Consider the following 17,865-nt stretch of genomic DNA (forward strand, 5'->3'; position numbering starts at 1 on the left):
TTTCAACAAAGAATTATTTCTTGTTCTTTGTCATTAGCATTTGACAATACGTTTACTCTGTTCTTGATTCCTTTGTGAAAATTCCCTAAAATAGTGCCACAGTTGCTTGTCTCTCACCGGCAGGGACATCACGCTAGCTCTGGGAATGATTTGTTTAACAACGGGGTGCTGGTTTGAATTTGACAAGCCCCCCCCCCCCCCCCCAAAAAAAAAAAAAAAAAAAAAAAAAAAAAAAAATCACTATAAGTACAAAATGAAGGTAATTTTGGTCTCGGGAAATGTGACAAGCCCTCCAAAAAGGATATGACAAGCAAAAAAAAACCGGGAATCCGTAAAGAGAAAGAGATTTTGATTATAGTATTTTAGGTAATTTCTGAACATCATTCCCAAACTACTCAGTTGAGATATCGAAAAGAGCTTATTGATGAAATGTATTTAGTATGCTTATTTCTGTATTATTTGGCGTACTAAATGTATTTAGTACGCCAAATAACCAACCTAGAAGTCAATGCTACTTCTTTTGAGAGAGGTGATATCACAGTTGAAGATATTCTTCGCTCAGATGAACTTCGTTCTTGCCCAGTAATGGTGACATGCCGTCCGTGGAAGGCCAATGAAATAAGATGGAATGATAGTTTGAGAAGACTATACACATTCATCCATGTGGATGGCTTTAGCAGGGAGAATGCAAATGTTTACATTCACAATTATTTCAAAGGTACCGAGGCTACAGCAGATGAGTTCATCAAATGGTTTGAAAGCAATGGCATATCAGAGAATATGGCATTATATCCTATCTACATATCTATGCTCTGTCACATGTGGGGAGAACCTGATGATTCCAAGAAAGAAGAGTTCAAGTCTTTTCAAACCTTTTCTGACATATTCCGTGAAGTGTTTGAATCCCTAATTGTGCGACATGTCCAGAAAGAGATCACAGATCTAAGCAGTCCGGCTTTCAATACACGTCGCTCTGAAATTGAGAAACTCATGGAACCAATGGCCAAACTTGCTTTTACTGGACTAGAAGCAAACGACTCTATCTTCGATGAAAACGATCTTGGACAGTTCTCAGACTCTGTGAAAACAGCATGCAAGTTAGGAGTGTTGTCAAAAGAGAATAAGCTCTCATCCATTCATGATAAGAACAGACCGTACTTGCAGTCAACAGTTTTCTTTCCTCATAAACTATTCCAGGAGTACATGGCTGCAGTCTATCTTGCTTCTCTCTATGATTCAGATCACAGTGAATTTAAGAGGCTGTTTGAGGAAGTAGTGATCCCTAGGAAGGAAGAGTTTAGGTATCTCTTATACTTCACTGTACCACGGAGCAAGAACATCTCTAAGTATGTCATGCATTTCCTGTTACAACAGTACGCCCAAAGCCGAGGCAGTTTTGCACAGGAGGAGATGAATTTCTTGGTTGATGTAGCTTTTGAGAGTCGAGATGAAGATGCCATAGGCTTGCTTAGGAGTTCAGTATCATCTCTGTCCATTGATGTTAATGATGTGCACACTATAACTGGTTATGCATCCACCGGGATACATTCAAAGGCGGTAGGATGGATAAAACTGCTTGTATTTAAATTTACACAAGAAAAATCACCCTGATATCATGCATGTTTATCTTATTTTACTGCAGTAACACACCATTAGGAGTAGGCCTATAAGGGAGATCTTAATAGTTTGGATACGGCCATAAGGATAAGACAAACACCACAAGCTTTTCAGACACCAATTCGTTGATATAGGGAACCTGAAATCTTGAATTGGACAGTCAATGGGTCAGATGCATAAAAAGTAGCAATTGCTGGCAAGCACAAGCAATAGCAAGTCAAGCAAACGATCATGCTTCAGCAATTGCTTTATTTCATATGCATAACCCTTTGCTAGTGCTTCAACCCTTTTCTTGCCTTCAGAAAGCAATTTCCCGTGGTTTGAACAATAGCGACGTCACTCTGGTGCAAACACGACTCACAGATAAGGCAGGACTCGAACGCAAATGTTTGGCAGTGCAATTACCGCTTCTTTCATATAACATCTCTTCCTCAGACCTGGTGTCATACTAACTTGTTCCTTTTTGATAAATTTATATATATGGCATTTGATTTGTACTTATTAGGAATAAAACATGTACATGTAGGCTACGGTACCCTTTGGAATTCTCGGGTGCTTACACATGATTTAAAAAAACGCGAACACCCTGATCAAGCAGATGCTCAAGCTGCTCTGCCCGAGCTTGAAAGAAAAAACACAAGCAAGTGCTTAAACGCACAAGCAAAATTTTCGCTTTATGCATAATATTTTTGTTTTTCAAAAGCTTAATTTTCAAAGAAGTGGTAACAGTCAGTTAGCGATTGCTTGAACATAGTAGCAGAAGCATTTGCTCGTTCATTTTTATGCATTCGGAATCAAGCAAAAGCCTATAGAAAAAGCAATTAATAATTTTTATGCATCTGACCCAATGCCCTTGATATGGAAGCACCATTATTCAAATGAGAAAATATGTATCCGTTGAAGTATTTCTCACCTGTGTGAATAGTAAAGGTTTTGAATAGTAAAGATAAGACAAATTGCAAACGGCTATATGATGTCATTTATTTCTGTATGTACTTGATTTTTTTCAGACTGAGTTTGTTTTGTGCGATCGAGCGCTTTTATAATGTTGATTACTGACTCATGAATTTGCCCCCCCCCCCCAACTGAAAAGTGGATCGGCACCCTTGCCCACCGCACCGGGTGGGTGTTTCATAACGCTATTCGTAAATTTAAGAGCGACTTTAAGAACGACTGGTGATCCTTTCTATAAACCAGTTCGTAGTTACTTCTGGACAATTTTGGCCAAATTACCTTTGATTTCTTTCAGTGTGATAGGCAGATTTCAAAGCAAGATATTACGTAAGCATGCCTTACATAGCAAGATAAAGAAATTGAATAGACCAGGTGACTAGAATAGCAGACCATTCAACACCTTATGAAGGTATCTGTTGCATTTCTACTTTGAATGCATACTATAGCATATTGTACAATGTATTTTCAAAACTGTGATATACCAGTCGTCCGTGGACAAATTGTTGTGTTTTGTGGATGTAAATGAAAAACACAACTCAAAGGAATATATGAATAATCAAGACATCAAAGTTGGTGCTTATCTCATTAAATTTTAAACCACTTTAGTACAAGTGACCTTCCTCTGATCATGCGCAGAATCTTCTGATCATGCGCAGAGTGGAACTACGAACTGGCTTTTTGGTCAATGGTATACACCATTGGCGACGCTTTAGCGCATAAAAAAGAAACGTCACCAGTGGTTCTTAAAGTCGCTCTCTTACGAACGGCATTATGAAACGGCCCCGGAACTTGTAAAAGATTAGAAGCGGGGGATGTTCGGTTTTACGGGGTCGGTATAGTTATAAATCAAGATTTATTTTAAGATGGGGCAGTTTCATTTACAACATGAAAGCCAAAAAGGATTATTTTAAAGACAATGCGTTCCCTCAGGGGCAGCCAGTGGAGACCTTTCAAGATAGCTGTGATGTGAATGCACTTTCTGGACAAAGTTGCAATGCGTACTATATTACTAACACTCCTGCAAAAAAAAAAAATATATGTATATTTGTTCAAGGATTCAACATAGTTATTGAATAACGCAATGCTATTGGAAATGTAATTATGATGTATGGCTTTAATTTCAGATCAAAATGACGGTTCGTGGTTATGGCATATCCTACGGACCAAGTATATCAAATGTTGTTGCAGAGATGGTGTGCTCAGCACCGTCTCTACGGGATGTTGTACTGCCAGCAAGCTTTCATCCTACCTTCTATGAGACTCTTGCTAAAGAAGGAAGGAAAGCCACAGTACGTAGAAATTCATCTTATAGCTGAGATGTTAAAGTTGATGCTAGCATAAAGAGGAAGAAGTTGATAAGTGATGATGGCAACAATAAGAATGACGATGACAATACTATTAGTAAATACTGTTATTTGATAATTGTATATTATGCAACATGATGTACTCATAATCCTGCATGCAGAGTGAATGCTAAACTGAAAATGGAATCTAAAAGCATGGTATGAATATATTAAACATACCATTTATGTAAATGGAAAGATAAAAGAGAAATCTCACCTTCAAAAATTAGAAGAGAAAGTAGGATGTAGCATATCAGGGGTATGTAGTATGCCCACTAGCGTACCTACGGGGGGGGGCAGTCTGCCCCCCCTGACGAGCCACAACCCATGCAAAGGACGTATCCCTGCCCCTCCTGACGAGCTTGAAAGACCTTTTTTGCCCCCCCTGTCGAACTTGAAAACCTTTATCGGCCCCCCTAACGAGCTTGAAGACCTTCTTTTTTTTTTTTTTTTTTTTTTTTTTTTTTTTGCTTGTCAATTTTTTGGGCGGACGGTTTTGCCCCCCCTGTGAAAAATCCTAGGTACGCCACTGAGTATGCCAATGAGAGTGATAACAAATTGGTTGACAATGACTATGTTATTTGTGTCTACTATACTACCCTAATTCGTGTGAAATGAAATGGCTGAAATTGCTAGTTTTCAGGAAAGTTATCCTCATAGAAAATTATGTTGAGAGGATAGTATTTTACATCATTTCAAACTCTGTCTTGATGATCAAATTTGAATCTCCCAGATAATTGATTATAGGAGGTTTTGTGTAAAATTTCATTCATTCAATATTCACGAAGTTCATTTAACTCTACTGGTAGTCCCAAACATAATTCATTGGAACACACAAAAGTATATAATCCTGTGGATGTTTTTTTTTTTGAAAATGTGTTGTGAAATGAAGTAATATAGATATATTCTCGTTAGAACAAACATTAACGATAATCAATAAATATTGTCAGTCATACAACGTGACCATGCTCTCTGATACGTAGTTGTAATGATCAATGTAACTTTGTACACATGTACATGTAGGTCCATACTCTTGAGATTAGGAACTACGAGCCTCTATCATCAGCCTCGTCACAACATCTAGTAGGAGCTCTATGCTCCCTACCTAACCTGGCTGAACTGAAACTAGAGGGAAGGGGCTACCCTGAAGAGTTCCATTCTCTACTGAATGCAAAGGCTTCAACCCTTAAGGTTTGTGTGCTTCTGCTTTATACTCAGTCATGCCATGTATATGGAGTAATTGTTATTTAATTTTACAGTGTTCAATACTTAAAAGAACATATTACATATCTAGATTCTGCTTTTATCTACCGTGTGAGTAAAAAAAATGGACACCTCACTAATCCCCAATTTAAGGAAAAGGAATGTGTCATGAACACATATTTGGCCGGAAAGAGAGTATCTTCTCCCAAATAATTTGATACTATTTTTATTTCGTATGACTTCACGCTTGCATCATCATCACTAGCGTACCTACGGGGGGGGGGGCACTCTGCCCCCCCTGACGAGTCACAACCCATGCAAAAGACGTGCCTTTGCCCCCCTGACGGGCTTGAAAAACCTTTTTTGCCCCCCTGACGAGCGTGAAGACCTTTATTGCCCCCTGACGAGCTTGAAGACTTTTTTTTTTTTTTTTTGCTTGTCAATTTTTTTTCTGGTACGAAATCCTTTATTTGTGATTTGTGATCGAAGACCTTTTTTTTTTTTTTTTTTTTTTTTGAATCGAGATGTCAATAATATCATAATCCTACAAGGGTTGCATTAAAATCCATTGCAAAACACCTTTTAATAATTAACATAATTGTTTAATAAGCTTTTTTTAGTATCAATTTTCAAAGTTAAGTTCATTGAGAAGGGATTTGCAATATGCAATATGTTTATTAACTCATGCGCTTAATTATTTCAGATGAAATGCTTCTATTGGTCGACCTGAGCATATAAAACGTATTGGTTGATGATGAAATATTGGGTGTGTCAGAGATAAAATAGGGGATGCCTCTACAGAGATAAAACAATTTTCAGAATACAGATTTAAGATAATTTTAGTGAGCTGTTATCTTGCTGAGTTACAAAAACATATTTACTAGAAATGTTGAGCGAATTTTCTGAATACCACCCGAGGTGTTTAGGATCAGATGGTGCAGGATGAATGCTGACTGAGAATGGAATGTTAACATGAGGCGGTTTCAAACCGCCTCGATCACAAGAATCCCCGTTAAATTACGAGAACATTTTAGGCTAAAAAATACCCATTAATTATTCCTGTATTCACACCGCCCCGAAACATATCCTTCAGGATAAATTCCTGAAGTTAGGAGCATGCGCAGTATGGTCTAATAAGCAGGCAAGGCGCGAGATTCAAAACCACTAGCCCAGCAGCCACCCACGGCGCCCGCGCCCAACGACACGCTGGGCTAAAAGTTCCCGTAAATTGCTTTCACATTGCCAAAATACCTGCAACCTTGGAAAAATCCCCGCGAAAGTTCTCGTAATTTCGCCAAGTACCTACTATTTAGCGGGTATTTTCTTTCGGGGAAATTACGCGTAGTTTGCTTTCACATTACCAAAATACCTGGTATTTTCTGATCGGGGTAAATTTCCCGATCAGAGAATACCTGGAACTGACGAACTTCGAGGCGGTCTGAAACCACCTATGGAGTAATAAGCATATTGTTCTTGACTTAAAGTCTTAGGGATTATTAAGGTCTTTTATTCTCATCATTTTCATGATAACTCATGAAGTGTGGAAAATGATGATATAATGTAGAATAATGGCAAAGAAATTACAGGATTTATAAAATGATTTTAAAGATAACTTGTAATAATTCCTTCTTTTAATATTCAGAGGTGAGAAAAAATTGTAGCCCTTCAACACAATACACTTCAACAGAAACAGCAGAAATATGAAGCCTAAACAGACATTGAAATATGGATGTGCAAAAGTTACGTTGTGTAAGAAATCAGTGTTTTTATTTTGATACATACGTTAATTAGCCTTATCAATACATATTTAGGAACCAGTTTGAAGTCAAGTATTACAGCATGATCATATCATCTGATATGTACATTTAATGATCAATGTTTTCACACATGTAGGTCCATACTCTTCAGATTAAGAATTATGAGCCTCTATCATCAGGCTCTTCCCGTCACCTTGTAGAAGCTTTATGTTCCTTACCTAACCTGACTAACCTGACACTCTATGGAGATCATTGCCAGGAGGAGTTCTATTCTCCTCTCAATGCAAAGGCATCAACCTTGAAGGTATTGTATAGGAGTGTACAAAGAGTGTACATTGAGATGGTACAAAACTGAAAACATGGAATTAAAAACTGGAATAATAAACAAATCGTTCTTGACGTATTGAAAGTGTTTTGGATTATTAAGATCTTCACATGATATTTTATACTCACTGGCATCATATACATGATATCGCAGGTAGTATGTAAAGTGATAATCTCATAAAAATGCAGATTAAAGGCACATCAATTACAGGCTTTGGAGAAACTATCGATCTTACAAAATGTTTTTTGCGGGAAGATTTAGATTGTATTTTGTACATACACCTAAATTACCGGAAAATTGATCTTGAAAATAACCTGTAGTAATTCCTTCTTTCAATATTCAGAGTTGTAACCCTTGAGCAAAATAACAGAAAAGGAAAGAAGCCTAAACAGGTCTGGAACTTTGGATATAAAACAAGCTACGTTGTGAAATAAAATGATTTAAATATTATCCATTTATGCATGCATCAGCTTTATTAACACATATTTATGAACCATGTTTTATTTGAAGTATTACAACGTGATCATGCTGTCTGATATGTACTTTTAATGCTCGATGTTTGTACACGTGTAGGTCCGTACTCTTGAGATTAGGAATTACGACCTTCTGTCATCAGCCTCTTCACATCACCTTGTAGAAGCTCTATGCTCCCTACCCAAGCTGACTAGCCTGATACTATATGGAGATGGTTACCGGGAAGAGTTCTATTCCATTCTGAATGAAAAGGCATCAACTTTAAAGGTACATATATATATGTGCTTGTACTTTATACTTGCGTGTTGAAAACTGGACCAATGATGATCATGATTAACGCATACATTCGTAATTCCGAAGCTTCGTTATTCCGAAGGTTCGGTTATTCCGAAGGTTCGTATTTCCGAAGGTTCGTAATTCCGAAGGCTCGTAATTCCGAAGGTTCGTTAATCCGAAAACGAAATGAGGTTCGTAATTCTGAAGGTTCGTTAGTCCGAAAACGAAATGAGGTTCGTAATTCCGAAGGTTCGTTAATCCGAAAACGAAATGAGGTTCGTAATTCCGAAGGTTCGTTAGTCCGAAAACGTAATGATTAACGAAGCTTAATTCGTTTTCGGACTAACGAACCTTCGGAACAACGAACCTTATTTCGTTTTCGGATTAACGAACCTTCGGAAAAACGAACCTTATTTCGTTTTCGGATTAACGAACCTTCGGAACATCGAACCTTATTTCGTTTTCGGATTATCGATCCTTCGGAGTAACGAACCTTCGGAATAACGCCACAAATGTTCGGATTAACGAACCCTTTATGTTTTCGGATTAACGAACATCGAGGTATAGGCAATTTACGTGTTTCGGAATTACGAACCTTCGGAATAAAGAACCTTCGGAATAACGAACCTTCGGAATTACGAAGTGTAACCATGATTAATGCATTAAAGAACATGTTTCTGTACGGATCGAACTTGAGCAAGGGCACTGCACAAATTCCACTCAGTCGTAATGAACAATATTTTTTACACAGAATAGCCTCAACAATCTTTACTAAGCACATATCTATAATCAAAGATTGATTCTACCAATGAGAGGCTATATCCCCTAATATCACTTGGTTTTAGAATGCAAAGTCACGAAATGGCAAAAGAAAGACCAATGAAAATGAGATGGTATTAAACAAACTTCCCATTTTATTACACATATCCGTCATGGGAATATTGATATAATAATTGATTCGATGAACACGTTGAATTTCATTTATTCAATATTCAATGAGTACATCTAACCATGGACCTTGATTTAACACAATTGTATCCCTCAAACAAAAATACACTGCAACAAACAACAAATTATAATCATAAAATAGTATGGATCTGTAGACAAATTTTGTTTTGTAAGATCTTCTCCACAATGTATACATTAGCCGGTTACACTTCGTAATTCCGAAGGTTCTTTATTCCGAAAGTTCGTAATTCCGAAACACGTAAATTGCCTATACCTCGATGTTCGTTAATCCGAAAACGTAAAAGGGTTCGTTATTTAATCCGAACATTTGTGGCGTTATTCCGAAGGTTCGATAATCCGAAAACGAAATAAGGTTCGATGTTCCGAAGGTTCGTTAATCCGAAAACGAAATAAGGTTTGTTGTTCCGAAGGTTCGTTAGTCCGAAAACGAAATAAGGTTCGTTAATCATTTCGTTTTCGGACTAACGAACCTTCGGAATTACGAACCTCATTTCGTTTACGGATTAACGAACCTTCGGAATCACGAACCTCACTTCGTTTTCGGACTAACGAACCTTCGTAATTACGAACCTCATTTCGTTTTCGGACTAACGAACCTTCGGAATTACGAACCTTCGGAAATACGAACCTTCGGAATAACGAACCTTCGGAATATCTGAACCTTCGGAATTACGAATGAATGCGACATTAACCATATATTATCTATTTGCAATGATACAACATGATCATGTTCTATACGTCATGCATTTTCAATGACCAATGTTTGTACACATGTAGGTCCATGCTCTTGACATTTGTAGTTTTGAGCCTCTATCATCAGACTCTTCACATCACCTAGTAGGAGCTTTATGCTCCCTACCTAAGCTGACTGAACTGACAATATATGAACATGACCACCACAAGGAGTACTTCTATTCCACACTGCGTGCAAAGGCATTCACCTTAAAGGTATGTGTGTTTTTACTTCACAATGGTGAAAATATGAAACAATGAATGTTTGTTTCATTTTATAGTGATAAACACATTTAATAACATGTTTCTGTACTGTATATTGTTGAAGAGTGCTTATATATAAAGGCGATGAGGCGAATGCATTTCCCTGAACTTTAGTTCTATAATGCACAGCTGCATTGTAATTGAAGTTTGTCATGTCCTCAAATGTTTTGTTATAACTGATGGAGAAACGTGGAATACTTTACAACATTATCCATACGTGATTCTTCCTAGTCGCCTCTTGAAAAATAGTAATTCATATGATATAATCATATGATATATAAAAGATATGAATTTCAATGGTGCGTGTAGTATGTGTATGAGAGTGAAAACATTATTCGACAATGTGTATTCACTGAATACAATAAAAATGGGAGTGTACATAAAGTATATAATAATAATAATAATAATAATGTACATTTATATAGCGCTTATATACATGAGATGAAATGAACAATGACCACATGGTTTGGATTCAGATGGTATGCAGGGTGACTGCCAACTGAAAATAAAATATATATCCAAACATGACATGAATATGAACATATTTCCTGACTCGCGTAGTGTTCAAAATAAACGCTTGCCTCACAATTTTGCTATATGGCTCTCAAATTATTGCTAGTTCAGTCACCATTATCTGCTGGTATAATATATAATGCTTTTTTTCCCATTTTTTTTTCAAGGACACCCTAGATGTGTAATTAACATGCGTCTGACCAGAATACACATCAAATGTTTTGGAATAAAAGAACTATTTTTTTTAACATTAAACAATGAATAACTTTTATTTAAGAGCAATATTCCATAAAATATGTACGTCCGACCCCCTATAATAGTGTGGGACCTTCATGAAATTTTCTGTCTCTGATTTCAGGTTATTTTAATAATTGGCATTTATAAAGCGCTTTATCAATCTACGACTGTTCAGAGCGCTTCACAATTATTATTACCCGGCCACTGGATTCATAGCATTTCAAGCAGCCTGTTAGGCGCAGACTTGCTAAACCAACCACATTGGCGGTTGTTTCCTACCGGTACCCAATTAGCACCTGGGTGAGAGTGGCAAAGTTTGGATCGACGCCTTGCCAAAGGACGCTATATATACCATGGTGGGATTCGTACACACAACCCACAGATTACAAGGCGAGAGTCAGAACCGCTACACAACGGAGCTTCCACATTTTGACAGTCTGTAGTAATGCTCTGATACATAATCTTAATTTTTGGTTGATTTTGGTGTATGTGTGTGCGTTCAATGTCACAGGTCAAAACCCTTTTTCTGGATTTATGTAACCTTTCAACAACTTCATCCAGCAACTTAGCAGAGGCACTTTGTACTATGCCCATTCTGTCTGACCTGACATACGAAATTTCAGATAAAGAATTCTACTCTGCATTGAAAGAAAAGGCATCATACATACAGGTAAGATATTGTCTTTGGCCGTAATCATAACAAATTTGTATCAAATCATTATATAATTTGATTCGCATAGTATATTTCCCCCTATTTTTCACTGCAACATTGATTTTATGATATACACAAGGTAATGCTTTGATACTGTATTCTTGAGAGCCACCATTATTCAGTTGGGTGTTTGATAGTTTTGTGGGATCGCTTTTTTCCTGGTATATTGGCATGAAAATCAGAAAGGTCATGTATTAAATTATGTTATATTGTTTACGTGTTGAACAAAGCCATGGCGAAAAACTTTTGTCTGAGGAGATTATTCCGGTCTGCAACTCCATTCCTCTATTGGAAGCCGAATATGAAAGAAAAGAGGGGGAAAAAGAATAAAGGAGGAAGACAAGTGGATGAAGATGGTGTTGTTTATCCAGCGCCCTCCCCCTGGAATATGTTTCATGTTCATGATTACGAAATGTCCCGTTCTCAGGTCAATATATCCAAAATATGTCCACAAATTTCAGCTCCCGCTTCGTGTTCCCATTATTTTTAGTGAGATGAGTATAATAAAATATTTACATACATGCAACATTTCCTTAAAATCATCACTTTTCAGGTCATTCAAAGCCTACAACATGCACTTTGTGCTCGCATTATACATTTAGTGAGATATGTATTGTGTTCATGAATTTCAAATCCTACTGTATCACTTTCAAATTCCACGACAGGCCTGTATTCCTGCATCAATTACGTTTCAAATTAAAAAATAGATTTTATGCCTATTTGTAAACTGAGAAATGAGAATAGGAAATAAATTAGCACATTATTTTTTCAAGATTTATTTTATTCTTTCAGGGTTCTTTCCCTCAGATCAGCAAAGGAAATTTCATGTGCAATGGACATCCTCAGAAAGATCTTCATTCATTCATACAAACACTTACTGAAACTACAACTATCACTAAAGGTGATTAAAGAGAAATGCCAGTAGTTGCAGTAAACACTGATTTCATGAGAAAAACTGTAAAACCAGGCTTAATTGTCAGTATAACATCGAGGATCTAGATCTGGTACAGTTACATAAACTGAACTTTGTGAAATCTTGAAATCTACGCTGAAAAATGTTCACACTGAAGATCACCAACACAGATAGGCAAACGTGGGACAGTGTATTATTATTGCTGGAATAAAGACCCGACGGAAGTGACCTGATCCGCGCTTATTTTGCTTATTTCTCAGCAATTACACTTCCAGAATCCTTTGGCACATATTTTTTATTCATACAAACAGACACTTGGGTGGCCATTATATTAGATTCTGTAAAAAGTCATTTTGAGATCGTTACCAGAACTGGAATTTATCTTTAATACCCCCGCCGTACAGCGTTAAAATGGCAACAGTTTCTAACACACGGAAAACATATTTCTTGCCTTTTTTATCACAAGACCAATGTGTGAACTAATTATAAGAACTTGTAAAAAAAAAAAAACTGATGAAATGGTTTAAATCGCAAGAATTTTGTATAAATTTTGACATATAATATGTTCTTAACATGGTAGCACGATTACTGACATGTGGAACATGCACATCTTCACCTCTAGACCAAAATGTGAGTCAAATTTATTGAGAATTAGTTGAAAACTGATTATTTTGTACGAACTGCAAGATTTTCCCCCTAAGTTTGGGAATATATTATGTTACCATGGCAACACAATTACACACACACACACGCGCGCGCACACACACACACACACACACACACACACATATGTGGCTAACACATCTTTAACTAGAAACCTTTTTGTGAGTCAAATTTCTTGAGAATCGGTTAAAAATTTATGAAGTAATTCAAACCGCATGATTATTACAAAATTTTCACTTTATAATACGCCGTTACCATGGCAACATAATTTCTGACACACACACACACACACAAACATATGTCTTGCACATTTATACCCCAACACCATGTGTTCCAAGTTTCATGACAATTGGTTAAAACTGAGGAAGTAATTCGATGCACAAAATTTGCAACGGACCGACCGCCCGGCCGTACACACTGATTTCAACTTCGTTTGGTGGAGGTATGATGATACAGTATGTGAACTAATATAATATAATAAACTTTAAGCTAAAGGTTGCCTCTTCTCCAAGGCTTATACAACACATATATAATATATCATTCAATGTATAAACAATTATTATACTGGTCATGAAACTGCTCTTTACGATACTTATTCATTATGTTGGAGGAATACAATGATTGTACCTAAATTTGTCAAAAAAAAAACAAAAAAACACAGCTTTGTACAATACTAATTTACATAGCATCAATTGTTTACTTATAAACCTATCCTGTTCATGATTACAAAAGTGCTTATAATTTCCATTCTTTAGGGAGAAATGTCAAAAATTTTCAGCTCGCGCTTGCATTATTTCATTATTGAAATATGCAACGTCTTAATGGCTAACTGCGTACGGTCCTTAACAGGTCCTTTTTCGATCACTTCAAAACGTACATTATTTAGTTGCATACACATCTTGTTCAGGATTACAAATATTGCCCGGAATGTTCAAATTTTAGGACAAAATACATGAAATAAAAATGGGCTAGCGCTTGCACTATTTAAATAAGGCTTATGATATTATTATACAGTGCGTATCAAAAAAAGTTTACACTTTGAAAATGCCCTGGGAAGTAAAAAATATACAACATGTGGGTATTTTTTCACATATAATCTTGGGTTTGGGTCTCATCTATCCAATGAAAGTAAAAGTTTTGACAGAATGTTACATCTGAGTGAGCACTGTCCATTTTTGTAAAGCTCTCAGAAATCTGTTTGCGCAGAAATGCTCGTTTTCACGCTGTGTCAAGGGGAAAGGGCAAAATCAAACTTACCCTGCGAAACATTTGTCATACACTTCCCTTGCACGTTTAGTCAATAGAAATAAAACGGATACAGTCAAGCATTTTGTAACAATTTTGCCACCCAAATTGAAATTTCGGTTACACTTCGTAATTCCGAAGGTTCGTAATTCCGAAACACGTAACTTGCCTATACCTCGGTGTTCGTTAATCCGAAAACAAAAAAAGAGTTCGTTAATCCGAACATTTGTGGCGTTATTCCGAAAACGAAATAAGGTTCGTTGTTCCGAAGGTTCGTTAATCCGAAAACGAAATAAGGTTCGTTGTTCCGAAGGTTCGTTAATCCGAAAACGAAATAAGGTTCGTTGTTACGAAGGTTCGTTAATCCGAAAACGAAATAAGGTTCGTTGTTCCGAAGGTTCGTTAATCCGAAAACGAAATAAGATTCGTTTTTCCGAAGGTTCGTTAATCCGAAAAATGAAAACTGGGAAAGCAGAGGAAGGGCAAGTGTGGTGGTGGGGGGGGGGGGGGTGGGAACACCGTTGCTGTTCAATTGTTATGAGGATGGAAAGGCAAGGGCGGCCGAATGAATTTTCCTTTTTGGGGTCAGTTTCTGTTAAAATGTCATTAGTGCGAGATGTTGCGAGCGTGAATCACAAGCTCAAGCTTTAGGGCATTTCAATAAGAAATGAAAATAAAAAATCCCGAGCAGGTTTCTGCTATCATTAAACCATGGACCCTATGGCCGATGAATTAACTAAAGAGTTAACACGAGCGCAAAGCGCAAGCTTAAATATACTTACCAGAAAAGGAACCTGTTAAGGACTGCATTTAGTGACCTATTTAGGATACATAATTATTTTACCAATCGAATAATGCAAGTGCGAAGCGCGAGCTGAAAAATTTGAATATTCCCGCCCGAAAATTAATCTAAAATGTATACTTTAAAAAGAGTATTTATTTTGAAAAAAAAAGGAATTTCCCATTTTGGAAAAATAGCAAATAGCATTTCCCTGTTATTTATTTTGGGGGTGCAAGTGCCCCCTGCCCCCCCCCCCCCCCTGCGGATCCTAATTTCACCAATGGGGGGCGAAATTTTTTCACCCATAATTTCCTCGACCTGCAGCTCAATTTTTTTTGTTGAAAATATGATCGGCAATATGTTTGTGATCTTCAAAACAAGATGCCTATGTAACTAGATAACAACTGCGAGCAAAAAACGCGAGCAGATATTTTAAATATAAGCTCTGACCTGATCTTAAATAGACATGTTAAGAATTACGATCAATGTTTCAACCAGGGGTGGCGGAACGTATTTTCCTTTGGCAAAGTCAACAAAGGTGCACTTATATGCAAAAACGGGCATTTTGGTGCAAACGGATATTTTCACCATGAGATTATCATCTGTGTAAAATTGTATGTTTTGTCGTAATTAAGTTGAGCAAAGTTTTTTAAATTGATTTTTGATTGATAAGATATATATTCAGGTTTTATTTTCGCAAGCGTAGCTGCAAGTGGTTTGGCAAAAAATCTCATCTGAAGTTGTAAAACTCACTTTTTGGTCAACCTGATTACTGTTTAAAGGGCATCCTTGTGAGATATTGCGAGCGAATCACGAGCTCAAACTTTGGAAATTTTATATAGGCCTAATAAGATATAATAAATGTAATAATAATAATAATGATAATAATAATAATAATAATAATATTGGTATTATCTACCATGGGAAGCCACTTCATTTCTGAAAACTGTTCTCCCAGCGAGCCCTGCTATTACCCCGGCTTTAGCTGGGCTGCCTAGGCGCCCAAAGGAAGGCATTTCATTAATTTCTTCCTACCGGGTACCCATTCACCTCACCCGGGATGAGTGCAGCACAGTGTGGATAAATTTCTTGTTGAAGGAAATTACGCAATAGCTGGGATTCGAACCTACGACCCTCTGCTTCATAGTCAGAAGAATCCACTGGTCCACAACACCCCACATAAAAAGTAGACATTCCGAGCATCTTTTGTAATCATGAAAAAATGATTAACATTGTTAACACTAGGCGTAACGATCAATACAATTTTATCAACATTTATATTCTTTATCACCATTTTTATTATGATCATCGTTTGGGATTATCATGATCATCGTTAGCATTATTTTTATTTTTATTTCCAGTAGAAGCTCTTATTAAAAATGACATCCCCTCCAATACAAATCCTATTATCTGGAGGTTACTCGCACTCGACCAACACACTTAATCCCTGCATCTTTAAGCCATTTGCTTTGGCAGCAATTGCTCAGATAAAATCGAAATTAAGCGTATATATGCTTGATCCGGCCGCCTATTCTTAATGCAATACATGCTTTGGCCAAAACACACACATGTATCGTTCGTTATTTTATTATTGCATACTATTATGTTATCTTGTAAGAACAACGCCGTTCTTGTTACCAAAATGAATTAATTTCATTTTCGGAAATACGAACCTTATTTCGTTTTCGGACTAACGAACCTTCGGATTAACGAACCTCATTTCGTTTTCGGACTAACGAGCCTTCGGAATCACGAACTCATTTCGTTTTCGGATTAACGAACCTTATTTCGTTTTCGGATTAACGAACCTTCGGAAATACGAACCTTATTTCGTTTTCGAATTAACGAACCTTCGGAATAACGAACCTCCGGAATATCCGAACCTTCGGAATAACGAAGCTTCGGAATTACGAATGTATGTGGAAATTTCAGCACTTAGTAAGCACAACATTTATCCTTTTTGTGCCAGCTGGATCTCAGGACATAACTGAATCTTTTTTGACTAAGTTTTTATCATTTAAAGTGGGTTAACATTTTATTTTTCATTTAATACTTGTTTCTCCACACTTTTCCCATGCTTGACAATGATTAACAAAACGAAAATCAAGCCTACGCCACTTTATGTAAATCACAGCTCAGTGTAAAGCAAATATCGTCACGATGGCCTCGGTGTGTGGGGGAGCTAGAGTGGGGTGGGGCGCAATGCACTCTTCGAAGTGTTTTGGGCAAGGAAACAAGTTTAAAAAGTTAACAGATATCTTCAAATCAATTTTAATAGCTAAATTCCACGTGTTCTTCATGATTAAGGTCTACTTTCATTCGCATAAATATTTTGAAGCTCTGTGCAAATCATTTTTCACTAACTTTTCAAAAGTAAGTGGTGCTCACTCAAGCGGAAATTTTTTTCGACAGTTATATCGTCATTTGCTTCAATGGATCTGTACCAATGTTAAAATGTGCACAAATCTACAGGATATTACAAATATATAATTTTACAGGATATTTTTTAAGTGTAAAAAGAAATAAGGTTTGTAATTCCGAAGGTTCGTTAGTCCGAAAACTAAATGATTAACTAACCTTATTCGTTTTCGGATAAACGAACCTTCGGAACAACGAACCTTATTTCGTTTTCGGATTAACGACCCTTCGGAACATCGAACCTTATTTCTTTTTCGGATTATCGAACCTTCGGAATAACGAACCTTCGGAATAACGCCACAAATGTTCGGATTAACGAACCCTTTTATGTTTTCGGATTAACGAACATCGAGGTATAGGCAATTTGCGTGTTTCGGAATTACGAACCTTCGGAATTACGAACCTTCGGAATTACGAAGTGTAACCCTTCTTTCTCACACTAGTCTTTTGATGCATTAAAAGACTTTGC

The 17,865-nt window shown here is 36.9% G+C and overlaps 1 protein-coding gene across 1 annotated transcript; it reads left to right on the forward strand.

Moving 5' to 3' along the window:
• Positions 1-471: 471 nt before the first annotated feature.
• LOC135155278 (uncharacterized) lies at positions 472-12,285 on the forward strand. The gene is made up of 8 exons (XM_064104214.1): positions 472-1,557; positions 3,696-3,882; positions 4,145-4,173; positions 4,938-5,105; positions 7,011-7,178; positions 7,773-7,940; positions 9,696-9,866; positions 12,169-12,285. Exons 1-8 carry the CDS (start codon positions 472-474, stop codon positions 12,283-12,285), a joined length of 2,094 nt encoding a protein of 697 aa, XP_063960284.1.
• The last annotated feature ends 5,580 nt before the right edge of the window (positions 12,286-17,865 follow it).

Source organism: Lytechinus pictus, chromosome 8, assembly GCF_037042905.1.
Source record: "Lytechinus pictus isolate F3 Inbred chromosome 8, Lp3.0, whole genome shotgun sequence".
Taxonomy (NCBI): Eukaryota; Metazoa; Echinodermata; class Echinoidea; order Temnopleuroida; family Toxopneustidae; genus Lytechinus; species Lytechinus pictus.